Source organism: Anguilla rostrata, chromosome 17 (genome assembly GCF_018555375.3).
Source record: "Anguilla rostrata isolate EN2019 chromosome 17, ASM1855537v3, whole genome shotgun sequence".
NCBI classification, from domain to species: Eukaryota; Metazoa; Chordata; class Actinopteri; order Anguilliformes; family Anguillidae; genus Anguilla; species Anguilla rostrata.
Genome location: NC_057949.1, coordinates 1069922 through 1086673, shown reverse-complemented (window position 1 = coordinate 1086673; position 16752 = coordinate 1069922). Strand labels below are relative to the sequence as shown.

The window sequence follows — 16752 nt, the reverse complement described above, 5'->3', positions numbered from 1 at the left end:
AGCTCCGGGTTTTATCTTGGACGTGGCGTAGGGCTCCCTCCCAGCTCGTTTGCCCTCCGCCGTCAGCCTGGAAGGTCACCCCCAAGAGCTTGATGGTATTTCTGCGTACAGGGAAGGAAACGGTTAGGGGCTCACTATAATAGGGAGACAGAAACAGTTCGCTCTTGTCCCTGTTGACCAGGGCGCCAGTGGCCGCACAGAAGTCGTCCAACACCTTGGTGGCACAAGCGATGGAGCGACTATCTGTAGCGACGATGGTGATGTCGTCCATGTACGCCATCACCTTTAGCCGCTCTCCCCTAGCCCCCGGCAGCGGGTAACCCGCCACTCCGGGGCTGGCCCTGATGGCCTGGAGAAACGTTTCCAGGTAGATGACGTACAGGAGAGATGCTAGAGGGCACCCCTGCCTGACGCCAGACCTGATGGCAAACGGGACAGAGGGCTGCTTGTTGACAACCACTCTACCCGTTATGCCAGTCAGGCAGATCTTCGTCCAACGCCGGAGGGGGCCAGGGATGTTCATTCTCTCTAGCACTCTCTCCAGGCACACATGACTCACCCGGTCAAATGCCTTCTCCTGATCGAGGCTGAGAAGGCACAAGGGGGACCGCCGCTCCCCGGAGTGGATGATTAGATCCCTCACGAGGAGCAGGTTGTCGTTAATGGACCTCCCCTGCACGCTGCAGGTCTGGTCCGGTCCGATCACCGATGTAATCAGGCCTTGGAACCTCCTCATCAGCGCCTTCGCCATGATCTTATAGTCGACTGAGAGGAGGTTGATCGGCCGCCAGTTGCGGAGGTCCTTCAGGTCCCCCTTCTTTGGGACAAGAGCTACTAAGCTCTGTCTCAGTGAGGCCCCCAACCGCCCCTCCCTGTACGCCGCTCTGAAAACTTCAGCCACGTCCTCCTTCAGGAGATCCCAGTAAGTTTGGTAGAACTCGGCTGGGATTCCGTCAGGACCCGGAGCTTTATGTTGGTTGAGGGAGAGCACGGCCCGGGTGAGCTCCTCGGTGCTCAACTCCGAGTCCATCCGCTCGTCACCCAGACGTCTGTCAAGGCAGCCCAGGAAGGTGTCCATGAGAGCCCCATCGGAGGGCCTCTCACTATAGAGGCCCCTGTAGAACTCCCGGGCCACCTCCCGGACCTCCGCCTCTTCAGACACCACCACACCTCTGTTGTTATAGAGAGACAAGATGTTATTAGTCTTAGACCGCGCCCTGCGGAAGAAAAACCGTGTGTAAAATATGATGGATATGAGATTGTACTGACAGCACATAACCAGCCTTTTCCTGTCAGGGTTAGAGGGTGGGTTTCAGGTTGTGGCTGCATCAATTAAACCTCATACTCACTTGTAGTTTAAAAATGGAAGTATTCGAGGCCTCATGCACACACACACCAACATTAAAACCCGTTTCAAAAACCGTTTTGGCTTCTTTAAACAATTAGAGTAAAGGGAGGAAGTGGGACTGTGGGGGAAAGGATTCAGTAAAAATAGGTCACTTGGTCATGAGACGTATAATTTCTAAACCAGAGGTTTGTTTGCTACAATGTCCACAAGAGGGTGGTATGCACCAAAAAGAAGACTCACACTTTTACTGTGAAGCAGAGGTGGAAAAATCTAGGTTCAGAAAGCAAAAATCCTCCCCAGTATTTTGTTGCAATCAAGTTGATTTGCTAATTAGCACATCTTTCAACCAGGAGGTAAAACTAATAAGCTGGTAAAGTTCAAGGGGGGAAGAAATATGACAGAGCTTTTTCTTTCTGTCCCCTGGACTTTCAACCTCTGCAGTTCAGACACTGCACAAGCACGAACGGGGTCCTGGAGTCACAGGCTCAACTGGGGGCCACATATATCTGTATTATACATTTCATACATTCATATATGTGTATTTTCATGAATATATTTAATACATTTTCCTACTAATAGGAAACCCAGATACCCCTAAAGAGGAGAATGACAGTGAGGAGCTCCAATACTTAATATTTTCCTTGACCACTCCCAGTTTGGGTAAGTTTGTTATACTTAGTGTTATCCTAATAAAATGGGTATATTACTCTTGCCAGTTTATGAGATTTCTCCAGTGAATACAATGGGAGTAACATCTTAAGTTTGGGCACACATTACCTTATGAAAGGGGTGCAAAACCTCTTTCCTGGAGCGCTGGTGGTGGCTTTTATTCCAACCAATTATTCTGGTATAATTTTCTAAACCACTGTTTTCACCAATGCTGTTCACTCCACTGCGGAAATGCTCCAACTAAAGATATACTTTGTTTAATCTGCAGCTGCAGCTCCTAGCTTCTCTAAAATTTCAGAGCAAATAAATGATTGAGATAATTAAATCATTACAAGCAGACGGTCTAATGGAATCCTGAAACAGATAAGCCTGTGTTGCCCATCTAACTAGCAAAAGCAATATTCAGTACTGGGGGTTCACAAATGTGGTGCTGGTTAGTCACAAGTTCTGCTGGTTTTTGTTTTATACTTAAAACAAGAAACTAAGTCAGTCCCAATAATTACTGTTTGATCTTTTCACTGCTGTTTGGTGTTGCAGACCCTCACAGACAACAACGGAGGCAGTTGAACCCCCAGTCTCATTCTGTAAGTACGTTCCCTGAGATACTCAGGAGAATAACCATAAGGATTTTCTGTTCATCTGCATATCATAATGCAGGCACTGCGTATCATATTCATACAACCAATAAAAAATGGTTACATTTTGTGTATGAATGGTCCACTTTGTTGAAAAGTTTGAATTTCATTGATTTCATTGTTCCAAGTTCATATGTAAGATTCTGGTGTCATATTTCTGCAGGAACAAGAAGAAAATGATAAAGTGATCTATGCAAGTGTCTGCAAAATGTAGTATGGATAACATTTCAATGATTCACATGGATAAATGAAACAAAAAGCCTACATTTAAAGTTGACATTTGAAGTCTGTACAGCGCAACTGTGTCACGTTTTTGAGGGGGTTGGACCCAGGCGCAGAGTGAAACACACAAAACTCAAGAGGTAAAGGAAAATAAAGACTTTACTACAAAAAAAAGGTAAACACAAACAGGGAACAGAAAAGGCCACTATGGGTAAAAACACAAATCTCTAAGAACAGAAAACAAGAGGAACTCAAAACACAGGCAGGGCAGAACACAGGCAGGCAGAGTACACAGGTAGAAGCACACACACGAAACGGAAGCAGGACAAAGCGGGCAGGTACATAAAGTCAGAAACAAACACAAGGAATCAGCACCCGAGTCAAGGGGACAAAGAACTTAAATAGACAGGGGTAACAAGACACAGGTGAACTCAAAGAACAATCAAACCAGAAAAGGAGGGGATAACAATACACTGGTGGGAGCAATGAGACACAATCAGAAACAATAATAAAATAATTGAAAGCAATAATACAAATAACAGGGGAATAAGCAGGACACAAAACAGAAGTGCTGCCATCTGGCGGCCCAACAAGGAAAAACAGAGACAGAAACAGAACCATGACAAACTCAATTAGAGATGAAAAAAGACAATCTGCAGATCTTACCAAGATCTGTTACTATGTGAATATGCCACTGTTGCATTCTGTTTTGCTAAAGGAAACTTTTACATGCATCTGATAATATTTAGATTTTGACTGTGAACAACACAGCTGTATTCTGGAAAATATATACATTAGTAAGTTGTTTCTGTACTGTTTCTGTACTGTTTTTTGCAGTTTTATTTTTTCTTTTTCTTGTGTACTCCGATTTGTTGACTAATTGATGTATGAACAGCAGGGAGTGATATTGTTCAAGAAATAAGCAACATATTTATGTACAGGGAAGTAGTGTCTGGATATGGCGGTGTGCTCTTCAGTGTGCTTTTATCTGTTGTTAAGAAGTATACTTTTTATTTTTAGTAATAAAACAGCTGTGAAAAAGAACTGCATTATTAATTATTATAAGAACCAAAAATAAAACAGTTAGTGACTGACACCGGCAGCACATGCAGTGTTTTCTGGGCCGAATGAACCACTCCCCACAGCCCTCTGGCTGCAGTTACCACAGTAACCACACCTCTCCTCCAAAATAGCTTAGAACAGTTGGCGTTTCCTGTTTTTTGAGCCATTTCCTGTGAAGTATACCATGTTAAAAGGCTGGACAGCAGTAAGAAGGGCTGTGCAGGGCATCAGCCATGGCAATGGTGACTGCCACACACAGAAAAGCAGACAAAAGACTGTAGCATGCTGCATGCAAACATAGCAATATACAGCACATGGTAGCCTGCTACATGTTGCAATCAACATGAAAGTCATGATGAAATAAATAAAAGAACTAGACAATCAGGAAAACTTGTATGCGGGGTATTGGTCTAAATACCACACGTGTTGTTTGTTGTCAGTTGGTTGTCCTTTAGCCATGATCTAAGTGTACTGGCAAAGGAGTGATGTGATGGGCAGGTTTGTGTGGTGTGATGCAGGGCTGGGAGTGGCCACTGATCACATGGCGAACAGACGTTTGGCTTTCTGCTGTTTGTTGCCAATAAAAAGCCAACACAGCAGAATTCTCCACCAAATCGTAAAAATGGCCAATCTGGCAACCAAATGTTTCTCAGGCAAAGTAATAACAAAACTCAGAAACAACGAATTGTACCCACAGCAGCCCATCACATCACTCCCCCTAAGCTCTCTCCTTTAGGCCTGAGCACCAGGCCTTTTATTAGGCCCAATGATCAGGTAATAGGCCACAGATGCAGCACAGCTGTGTACATACCTGTGTGTAGGGCCGGTGCTGTCCCCTGGTGGACAGCAGCAACCCAACTCCCCACCTGGCATCATAATGGCTAGTGGCAGCGTGGCTAGAACTGTGAGTTGCTAAAAGTGCTTTTCCTCCCTGGAACTATACAGTTCCCACTTTTCCACAGATCTGGTTGAACTAATATTAGATTTCGGTAAAAGCCATTAAGGTGGAGGCTCCATGTAATTAGAATGTTTGCAACTGAACATTCTAATGCTGACGTAACAATCGCTGCTGGAAATCAAAAGCAATGGAGTTCTAGAACACTGACTCAGAACATTGAAGAAACATTCCAAACCCTACAAAGGGTTTATCTTTACAATGGTAGTGTGGTGAGGTGGGCCTGGCCATTTAGAATTTTATAAACAAGACACATGCCTGCGCTTATTACAGTGTTTTAGCAAGTTGTGACTTCTTAGGACATTGCAGTGGTGGTGTCTGTTTGGTTTTCCTGTCCAGGGTCTTAAGGATTTATTTGCACACAGACTCAAAGCATGTCACTGTGGTTTTGCTTGCTTACACCCACTTGACAATGTGTCAGATGAGGTACTTCCTCTTTGTTCAGCCATTTCCTGTCAAGTATACCTTGTAAAAAGGTTAGACACCAATAAGAAGGGCTGCATAGGGCATCAGCCATGGCAATGGTACTGTGGTGGACCCTGTTGTGGATATCAGGATACTGTCACATTCTTTCAGCTGAGGGTGAGTCCCTCTTTCTGTCTTAATCATATATTCATTAATTTATTTATTTATTCATATATAACGTTCATGAAAATGCAGCCAAATGTATAATAATAGAACAAAATTAAAATGGACAAATCGTCAATTTCTATATCATCACTACAGAAGGGTAAAATATAATAGAGTCACATAGCAGAACATGGAAAAAATGTCTTACTTTTAAATGTCTTATTTATAACAAAAAGTGTCACAGAGGCTGCTACTACTATATAAATTGATCCAGGCTTTTTCTTTGTTTGCTTGTTTCCTGTTTAAAATTCAAGAGGAAGCAAAAGGTTCAAAGTGATAGCATATTACTTTTATCAGTGAAATGGCTTTATATTCAATGCTAAGCAGTTACACAGACTTTTCAAATATGAAATTATATAATAACCATTAATGACAGTTTGATTAATATTGTTTTTAAAGCATTATTCATGCTGTAAAATATGCAAATTCAAGACACTTTTTTGCATAGTCACTTTATCATTAAGACAGGTTTACAATCACTCCATACACTATCCACAACGGTCCATGTCTTTCAATGGTAAAATTCATAATACAAAAGCATTATAAGAAGCTAAAAATGTTCATTTATGATATGGAGTACTGTAAGCAGTTAAGGTTCGCTTTGCTAGCTCTCCACTAGTAGGCTACTACAGGATGTTGAAAAGAAAGAAAATATCTTTGCAATGTACCACAACCACATTGAGGACAAAAAAGGTAATGATAATGATTTTGGGTCTAAAACCATGACTATAGCCGGTACAAGCAATACTTTTCCATCCTAGGCTAAAATATACCTCAAATATTCATTATAGGTGTGGGGATTATATTTTTATCTCAGGTTATAAATCTGGGATTAACTTTAATGAACTAACTGTACTTTGCCTCCATATTTAAATGCAATATTATCATGTCTTGTGCTCAGTTGGATCTCTGTATTTGGTATGTTCATCTCTTACTGCAGTGTTGGTGCAGTACAAATACTTCCTTTCTGAGCAGATACAGGGGGTCTCTCTATCAGCCCCTGCTGAGACCAACGGGACAGAATTCATCTGGGAGTGGACGTCACATGATCGAAGCTACACAAACACTCGGATAATAACTATAGAGTCTGATGGAACGTATTCATGGAATTTGAAGAAGGAGTCTATTTCAAAACAAAGGAAGTATGACATTTATCTGAGACCAGAGTTGAAAATGCAGGAGTTTTTACTTTTATCAAACTAAACCAAAGAAGTAAAGCTGGCCCAGTGGTTGAATGTTCGCTATACAAGGTAACACTTCATAGTGAAATGACATTACAATAGAAGTATTTTAAAAAATAATAATATTTATAAGACAAATGCAACACAAAGTTGAGGAATATCTTTTGTTTTACTTTCAAAAAAGTTGAATCTGAAATTAGATTTAAATAATATGGATAATAACTATACAGTCCGATGGGAAGCATTCAAGGAATTTGAAGAAGGCGAAGATGTCTATTTCAAAAGAAAGAATGTATGAAATTATTCTCAGACCAGAGTTAGAAGATGCAGGAGTTTTTACTTTTATTCAAACTAAACCAAAGAAAGTAAAAGTGGCCCAGTTTGAAGTGTTCGCTATAAAGGTAAATTCGGCTTTGATGCATTTTATAAATGATATTATTAATGATTATACAGATTCTTATACTATGTAGAAAAATAAGACAAAGTTCAAGTTATATCTGTATTACATTCAAATCTGATCTGCAATTAGATTTAATTTATACACATTTAAGCTCAGCAATGTTAGTGTTAAATCACTCGACACATTTAAACGTAGCCACTGAACACACGTTACTCTGTAGAGTTAATTAAATGGACATTTACTGTGAATAATAACCAATGTATGAAGGTAGTTGGATCAAGGAAAGTAGTGACTCATAGTCCTCATGTTTGGACACTGCCTTATTAAATCTGAGGTGATACAGATCAGCATTGTCGATTTATTTAGAGTACATAGCACAACAAAACCAAGGTGAAAATTTTCACTTTATGGTTATATTTTTTCTTCCACCTCTCCATAGAATTCACAGCAGAAAACTGGAGGAGTGTATAGTGCTTTAAATTTGATGGCTGGTTTTTAGATGTAGGCCACACAATGATTTGATGAAAAGGTTCACAAGCTTCTCTGAATCAATTGCTCTTTGCTCCTGCAGTGGAACCGTTGAGCTGGTCCAGAGAAAATGAAGGTTGTGATGTGATCAGGAGCTGTGAAGTATCACACCTTCCAGATTCAGCTACACTGGACTGGGAAAGGGACAAAGAACCTACTGCTAACACAACGCTGTTCTACAACAACACTGCCCACATCATCATCCACAGTGCTGACCAATACAGTGAGGGATCATATTACTGCACACTCAGATGGAACGGAGCACTTATTTTCAGCATTCCCAGTACATTTGAAGTCAACAAGGGTATGTTACTATGGATACGGTATTCACTGTAGCATTTGCAAAAGCATCCTGAGCTTTAATCGTTTTTCATAAGCGAATTTATAACTGTGAATCACTTCTTTCATTACGATTAAAGATAAACCCAAGTAATGTCTCCATATTCCATATTTGCAAATGGTTTTGGTCTGTACAAATGGTACAGATATACACAAGTATACTCCACTATATACCAAGGGCCTCATTTATAAAAATGTTCTTAGATTTATACTTAGTATTAAGATAATTTTCCGATGGTGTGCTTACGTTCGATTCATAAAAGATACTGAGCATAAATAACCTTGCTTACGCAGGTTCTAAGAAGCCCATTTGTAACTTACGCACCTGTGATCTATAAATCTCAAATGAACTTAAAATTGACGGCACCTGAACATGCCTTACAATCAGCAATTTCCCCTTATATAATGCTAGCACAAATAAGGGTTTAGTCAGAAATAACCATGGACCAAAAGAGAAGAGCAAATTATTTGGAAGATCATCATGCGCAAAAAAGCCGTTCCGGTCTCTGAAAACTCTCTCCTGTCTAAAAGCACGGTTTCCAATGTCTTCCAATAACACAAGAACAGCCATGGTCACGTTTTTCTAATTTGACACTATTTATAGAACATCGCATCCAGTTTTTAATTTAAAACACTTTGCGTCTGCCAATTAATCCCTCACACCTTTAAAAAATAAAGGAAAAAACTAGCTACGATGAAGTCACAACACGTGTTTAAAAATGACATATTAAGTATTTTAACATTTTAATGCTGAAATTCCTTCAAACAGTACATGCAAGTTTCCATCTGAGACCACGATAATGCACAATAAATTAAACAATAGGGTAAATAAGGGACAAAATGTAAAGTAGAGGAAGTAGAGCTCACTCACCCATTAAATACAAATGACAGTTACTGTTGATGCTCATGTATTGTGATTTAAAAAATATAATAAAATTAAATAAGAAAAACTATAATATATACTCATAGGCCATGTATGTACTTGCAGGACATGACTCAATTCTATGTGCCTGCTCGACCACTCCGCTCTGCGGCAGCAGGGTGTCTTGCAACCCCTCCCACCCGCCCAAAGGGATCACAGAGCTTCTCCACCCTAGCTCCCCAGTGGTGGAATGAACTCCCCGTCCCTCTCCGAACCTCCCCCTCACTATCCATCTTCCGCCGTGGCCTGAAGACTCATCTCTTCAGACTATACTTAGAATAACCACCACCACGCTGTATATATTTAAAAAAAAAAAAAAAAAAAAAAAAACCCTTTTCCTATCACTTGTTACATGTTGCCCCATCCCTGCACTTCTTGGTAAATTGTATTCGTCCTAATACTGTAGCTTATTCTTCTGCCTAGTTTGGCTTTGCAGATGTTAGACCAGGATAGTGTTCATTGTTCTCGGCTAGAAATAGCTGTACAAAATAAGTAATTGTACCTTACTGAACCCGTGTTCAGCAGTTGTCTACGATCATGAAAATGCACTTTTTGTACGTCGCTTTGGATAAAAGCGTCTGCTAAATGAATGTAATGTAATGTAATGTAATGTATGTTTTGATCACAGTAAAGATACATTCTTTGTATAATCAGAAAATGTATGATCTCATACCTTAAAGGGTTAATTAGACAAGTAATATACCAGCATGTCCTGTACAGAAACAGACCGGCCACGCTGCCTATAATAGCTCTCATGGTGGGAGGTGGGGTATTTATTGTAGGCTATTCTGTAATGAGGCCTGAGTTTTTCTCTTCCACCAACTCTGTGTGAGTTCATTTACTTTTACATGTTTTCACATGTTGCTCACTACCTGTAGCAGTAGCATATGTGCTGACTGTACAGACAGTCATTCTAACCACAGCTTTATTCCTCAGGTACACGTGGCACAGAGCACACTCTGTACAGAGGGAGTTTGAACAGCAGTGAGGTGATGCTAATCTGCCGTTCTCCAGCCTCATACAGAACAGCATATTGGCAATGGGAGCCATCGTCTGGGACAAATGCAATCCGTGTGGCCTCAGCTAATAAATATGAGAATGCTTCGATTTCCATGGAGGTCGATAAAGAGAGATTCTCATCTGAGGGCTTTGATGGGCCTAATTTTCCTCTGAGAATCTCACCGGTGAAGTTTGGAGACAGTGGAAGGTACTTCTGTTACTCTAAACACTCCCTGATGGCCACAGTCACTCTGGTAACTGTTCAGGGTAAGTCTGCACTTCAGGTTTAGCGTATGCTTACACAGTTTACAGAACTGAATAAATAACTGCATTCTTACACATTATGCTTATTAAAGTAGCCTTTTTTACAATATGCTGTGCCATGCAATGTAACAGATTACAGCCATGGGTTAACAGTAATCAACAGAAGTGTTGAGCCCAAGTCATAAAGGTAGTGCACCTCACAGAAACTCAATGACGAATAATGGATGTTATCTGAACAAAAAATATTTTTCTGAAAAATGAAGAATAAATAAATAAATAAATAATCCATGTACATGTGCTCTCTCAGTCTCAGCAGTGCCCCTTGGTGGTCTGTCCAGGAGTGAGTCAGTTGTGCTGAACTGTGAGATATCACAGGTGATCGGCTCTGTGACCCTGGCCTGGCTCCGGATGAAGGGGGGCAGGGGGGAGCTCGTAAAACAGGAGGTCCTGAGTGAGGGGCACCCGAAAAAGATGCTCAGTCTCACCCTGCCCACTCTGAGCAGAGACCAGCTGCACTGGGCCTGTGCAGTGTTCACAGGGAGCATGCTCAGAGCACAGGTCCCCCTCACACTGCCAAAGCCAGGTACTAACCTCCAACCACAGGCACAGGATTCATTACAACTTAGGGGAAGACACTAAACCACCTAGTCTCTATAGTCAAATGCAAAGTCTCACAAGCATATTAGCAATAACTAAATAAAACTATTTTCCTGTAATAAAATATGCACAGTAATAATATTAATAAGCGTGAGTCTAGCCAAGTCATGTACCAATGCCACTCAAACAGAAAACAGAAGTGCTTAACTCAATATGATGTGCACGCACCTATCATTTTATTCGACAAAATAAGAATTTTTACTTTTAATACGGCTGAATAATGAATGTAACTTCTAATATAACCTAGCAATGAATTAACTTTTAATAGCTAAATAAATAAGAATATTCTCCCTGTTCTGAGCTCCCTAGTTAAGTTTCCTTCTTTTGTGCCAACACAGATAATGGATGGATGCTGGTGATTGTTTTGGCCTGTACTGCTGCTGTGTGTGTTGGAGTGCTGTTGCTGTTAGGAGGTCTGTTGTTTCGGCGTCTAAAAACAGCAGCAGGTAAAAGCTTCTCATTCTGTTCCGAGTTTACCATTCTCTCTGACAGAGATTTCTAGAGCATTCACACTACAACATTTCTTTGCTCAGATTGTCACGGTAAAGGTAGGGGGGACCCAAACGCAGAGGGGAAAAAAAAAACGCAAACTCAAAAAGGGAAAATTAACAAAGACTTTACTAACGACAGGCAAACAAACAGGGAACAGACAAGGCCACAATGGGCAAAAACACAAACTCAAAAAATAATCTAATGAAACAGAAAACAACAGGAACTCAAAAACACAGGCAGGGCAGAACACGGGAAGGCAGAGCACAAGGGAAGGTCAAACAAAACACAAGTCAGGAACAAAATACAGGCAGGTACATACGGTTTGCAACAAACAGAATTCGGGAACAAACACAAGGAACCAGCACCCGAGTCAAGGGGACAAAGAACTTAAATAGACAGGGGGTAACAAGACACAGGTGAACTCAAAAAACAATCAAACCAGAAGGAGGAGATAACAAGACACAGGTGGGAACAATGATGGGATAACGAGACAATTGAAAACAATCATACAATTAACAGGGGGGGAGCAGGACACAAAACAGAAGTGCCGCCATCTGGCGGCCCAACAAGGGAAACACAGACAGGAAAACAGGACCATGACACAGATAGTACAGTGTAAGTAAATGCATTGTTTTTAAATTATGTTGTTTCATTTTTTCTTTTGATATTTTATATAATTGAAAACAAACCAATGCCATACACAAGATCAACCAAATATAACCAATCACTTCCCAGAGAGATCATTTACAGTTTGCTTAAATGTTTTTTCCCTCTCAGGTTCCTCCACATCACCAGCTGAAGGGAAAGGTGCAGCTGATCCAGTCTACAGTAACATCACAGATCTGCAGCAGGGTCAAGGTAGTGTAGAGGAACAAGGCTATTCACACGTAGCTTGAGTTAGTGCAGTAATGTAAGGGAACACACTACATTACAGGCATTTATCATTTGCTCTCATATACACGGTGACTTACACAGCTTTTTGCATTTTAAAAACACAGCACCCATTTATACAGGTGGATATATACTGGAGCTATACAGGTTACAAAGCCTGTTTCTTAGCCAATCTATTCCACAACAAACTTATAGGCCATGTATGGCTTGATCATAGTAAAGATTCAGTCATATTTTATAAATTTACCTGAGTGATCAAAAATGTTACGTGGCTCAGTACTCCCTATATGGTAAATCATATAAAGTTATTTTAAAAGCTTTGTTGTAATATTTTTGTCTCTCACACTTCTATCCAAATTACCAGTGGATGGGAATGGTGATTCCAGTGCAGCTTCCGCAGTCTACAGTAATGTCGCAGCTACAGAAAGATCAAGGTAACGGGCTTAACTGTACTATTTATACACTGCATGAACCAGTGAACTAATTCATGGGAAGGCTTTCATTATGGGCCAGTTTCTAATCCTAGACTAAATTCAATTTTGAATAGACATTCTCCATACAAAACTCCACTTAGTCCAGGAATAAGCTTAATCTGTGTCAGCAAATCCAGCCCCGTACATTCCATGCGCCAAATGTGTGCGGGAAATTAATTACACTGAAAAACTTAAATTAGGTGCATGTTGGTGCATCGGACTGCACCTCATGTACTTCCAAGGATGCACACCTGAGCAATACCTGAAACAATTAGTAAAATTATGTGTTTTTCTTTTAAAAAGAAAGTGCATACCTAGGGTTGCACCTTTGCCTTCTCTTAAAAGGAGGGTGAGCTGCAGGTATGCCTGGACTTCCACAGCCTCAACCATATAAATGCTGGTTTAAGTCTGGCCCAAATCATTTGTCAAATATGACCGGATATGAGGTTTCACAGGCATAAACCGAATAATTTTATCTCTCTTGTTTGATGGCCTTGTTCATCAGCCAATATATTTTTCCATGTTCTAAGTTCATGTAAACAATAATTCTGACATGTCATATTTCTGCAGGAACAAGAAGAAAATGATAAAGTGATCTATGCAAGCGTCTGCAAAATGTAATATGGATAACTATTCAATGATTCTAATGGAAAAATGAAACAAAAAAATCAACATATAAATGTGGACATTTCAAGTCTGTTCAGTGCAACTTCATTAGAGAAGGAAGAAGACAATTTTTTTCAGAGACCTGTTATTATGTAAATATGCCACTGTTTCTTCTGCATTCTTTCTTGTTAAAGGAAGCTTTTACAAGTATCTGATAATTTTTATATTTTGACTGTGAAGAACTCAGTGGTATCATGGAAAATATATGCGTTTTTTCTGTACTTTTCTTTTTGCAGGTTTTTTATTTTTCTGTGTTTAAAAAAATTTCTATTCCGATTTGTTGACTATTTAATGTATGAACAGCAGGGAGTGATATTGTTCAAGAAATAAGCAACATATTTATGTAGCAGTGTCTGGCTATTGTGGTGTGCTCTTCAGTGTTCTCTTCTCTGCTGTTCAGAAGAATACTTTTTATTTTAAATAATAAAGCAGCTGTGAAAGGAATTACATTATTCATTATTATAACACAAAATAAAACACAGTTAGTGATTGTGCCACCGACAGCACATGCAGCGTCTTCTGGGCCAAACCGTGTGAGATTTCTCTGTCCCTCAGCCCCAGTGTCACTGCAGGCAGAGCAGATGAGTCCTGATTACCTGGCTGTAGCATGCTGCATGCAAACACAGCATCATGTTCCACTCCTGCCCGACAGTTCAGCGTCTTCCTCACCTTCCTCACCTTCCTCACATTTGTCACCTTCCTCACCTCCCTCACATTCCTCACCTTTTGCACCTTCCTCACTACCCTTACCTTCCTCACCTTTTGCACCTTCCTCACTACCCTTACCTTCCTCACCTTTTGCACCTTCCTCACCTCCCTCACCTTTTGTACCTTCCTCACCTCCCTCACATTCCTCAGCTTTTGCACCTTCCTCACCTCCCTCACCTTCCGTACCTTCTGTACCTTCCTCACCTCCCTCACATTCCTCACCTTCCTCACCTCCCATGGCAGCATGCCATCCATGCTCCAGACTTCACTGGTGAGATTCTCAGAGGAAACTTCAGTCCATCAAAGTGCTGTTGGTGGCAGAGTCACTAACAGAGTTAGAAGTGCCGAAAAAAACTTTGGCAAGGGAATGCATTTGTTTGTTTTCTCCGTAATCATGTCATTTGTTCTTACGACCTCACCGAACTTTGTTTCCACAAGAAGTATGCTGCCTGCTGGCAGAGAGAAAATGAACAAATGCATTCCCTTGCCAAAGTTTTTTTCGGCACTTCTTGCACCTCCAAGATTTTCTAACTAGCCGAAATCACCGCAGATGATACCAATGCGAACATTGTGTGTGATTGGTCAGAAAGTGGCTGTGATTTATTTTGTTTTATTTCCACAAGCTGATTCCCCATCTCCATGGAGACCACACTGCCGGCAACGTTACAATAATAACATAGCCTATATAGATAATATAATAATACATTGGCAATTCAATTGTTTTGAAGTATGCTGCCCGCTTTAACTGTTAGGTCTACGTTATATGTGGTAGAGAGAAATAAACTATTTCTCCACATCCGTGGATTTCCTCAAAAAACGTCACCCAGCGTTCCACCGAAACCAGCATGAGTGTTGCTATTTAGTTTCCTTTGAGTACTTTATTGTGTTTCAGTACGAGTCCTAGAGAGCTTCGGATACTCATATAAAGATTTGACAATGCAGATGCAATTACCATTACAGTATGCATATGTATTGTGTTGTGAAAATATAGAAAAATTGTTTTTGCTCTATTTTGATTAAATTTGTATGCATCAATGGCACATGATCTTTGTTACAGCTTGATCAGTTGGTGAAAGATGCAATGGCAGCAGAACAGAACACAGATGACACCGTCAGTGACCCAGATGAGGTCAGAGATGTGCAACGACACTTCAGGGAACCTGTCAACCACTGCATCTGAACCATATACCCAAGAAAATGATGGTGAACGTTACTCTCCTGCTCTCAAGCCTGCAAAAAAGCGCAACAAAGGCCAAACTGTTGATCCCCTTGAAAAGCGGAAGCTTGATTTGTTACAGGAAATGTCTGTTGCGATCCAGAAGCCAGCTGCTGACTGTGATGGCACGTTTGGGAATCAAGTAGCAGAGGAACTGAGGTTGATGAAAAAAAACCCTGTGATCAAGACAAGGCTAAAGAGAAAGATTATGAATGATGTATATGAAGCCCAGGAGTGTTAACACGGTGGCACAATTATATCGAGAAATATCACCGTTGGAAAAAAGGCTATGTGCTACAACTGCATTTAGATCAAACCGTGTTAACACATTACACTCTTCTTACACTCTTCACGGTAAGAAGAAATTTTAGGACAGCGCTTCCGATTTTGCTTGTGTCGAAAGTGCTGCGACGGAAACTGCGACAGATTTACCCACAGCCACATCTGTCCAAAATGTAAACAAGTCAGGCAGTTTTCACGGTTGGGAAAAATGTTATGACAACGTTAGCTTGTAGCAGTAGCTTACACTAGCCCCGTTTGAGACTAACAATAAAACTTTATTTCCAACTTGCCTCCAGCTCGCGCTGCAAAATATATAAGCCATGCTGATTCCGTCTTCTCAGCCACAACTTCATCCAGTTTTCTTGTATTGTTTATTTTCGGTGCACAACATAGCACACACAAGAGCAACCAGCTGACGACGACGGTCTGCCTCCATGTTTGTTTTGCTCTGAAGTCACGTTTGATCACGCAAGTTTCTGTGAGATCCCAAGTCCCTGGAATCGCCACTCTGAAATATGTTTATATAAACGCCAAGTGTGTGGTCCTGCGTCTTATGTCTGTGGTCTCCCACGTTTTTAAAATCGGTTAAGATTTTAAAATCCTCTAGTGTGCACCAGGCTTAAGCCGTGGTCTCTCCTCCTCTCACATCACCAGGGACAAGACATTCATGTCTTGCAACAATGTCTTTAAATCCATTGCAAAGACAGACAGAAAGAAGGGAAAAGATGTCAGTCAACATTACCCCCACATCACCGATGCAGACACGCGTCTGCTAATGGATTCACCCGTGATGTCACCGGACACGGCTAAGGGCTTGGTATAGAAGGTGTGGGTAGACATAAAGCTTCACCTGGCAAGGAGGGGGAGAGAGGGCAACAGAGACCTGTGCCTCTCCTCTTTTGAGGTTAAAATGGATATCTAGGGTCTTGAGTGTTCGTACCTGTCACACAATGCCCAGACGAAGAATCACAAAACTGTCCGATCAGAACAAAGAAAGCTACCGCGGCTTCATGTTTGCCCAGTCAGGAAATCCAAAATGCCCCATCCTCGGCGTCAAAAAGCACATCTCTGAATGTCATCAGCTTCAAAAAGCACATCTCTAAATGTCATCAGCTTCAAAAAGCACATCTCTAAATGTCTAGTCATGACTTGTGATAGCTTAGCATCCTATTTAATATTGGTAAAGGAGAGCTGTGTGAATCTTATGGCAGTG

The 16752-nt window shown here is 41.0% G+C and overlaps 1 protein-coding gene and 1 long non-coding RNA gene across 5 annotated transcripts; both read left to right on the top strand.

Annotated features, from left to right (window-relative positions):
* Window positions 1–1369: 1369 nt before the first annotated feature.
* Window positions 1370–3970, top strand: LOC135243895 (uncharacterized). Its single transcript, XR_010326831.1, has 4 exons — window positions 1370–2008; window positions 2555–2601; window positions 2816–2961; window positions 3511–3970. It is a non-coding gene; the product is annotated as an uncharacterized LOC135243895 (long non-coding RNA).
* Window positions 3971–7599: 3629 nt separating this feature from the next.
* LOC135243378 (uncharacterized) lies at window positions 7600–13827 on the top strand. 4 transcript variants are annotated; one of them, XM_064315160.1, is made up of 8 exons: window positions 7600–7934; window positions 9828–10157; window positions 10462–10737; window positions 11150–11257; window positions 11823–11918; window positions 12081–12161; window positions 12559–12628; window positions 13238–13827. In XM_064315160.1, the coding sequence occupies exons 2-8, from the start codon at window positions 9884–9886 to the stop codon at window positions 13260–13262; spliced, it is 930 nt and encodes a 309-aa protein (XP_064171230.1). In that variant the 5' UTR covers window positions 7600–7934; window positions 9828–9883; the 3' UTR covers window positions 13263–13827. The 4 variants fall into 4 exon arrangements, 2 of the variants coding, with proteins under 2 accessions (XP_064171230.1, XP_064171232.1); XR_010326619.1 differs by lacking the exon at window positions 12559–12628; XM_064315162.1 differs by lacking the exon at window positions 11823–11918 and having other exon boundaries at window positions 7602–7934.
* Window positions 13828–16752: the final 2925 nt, after the last annotated feature.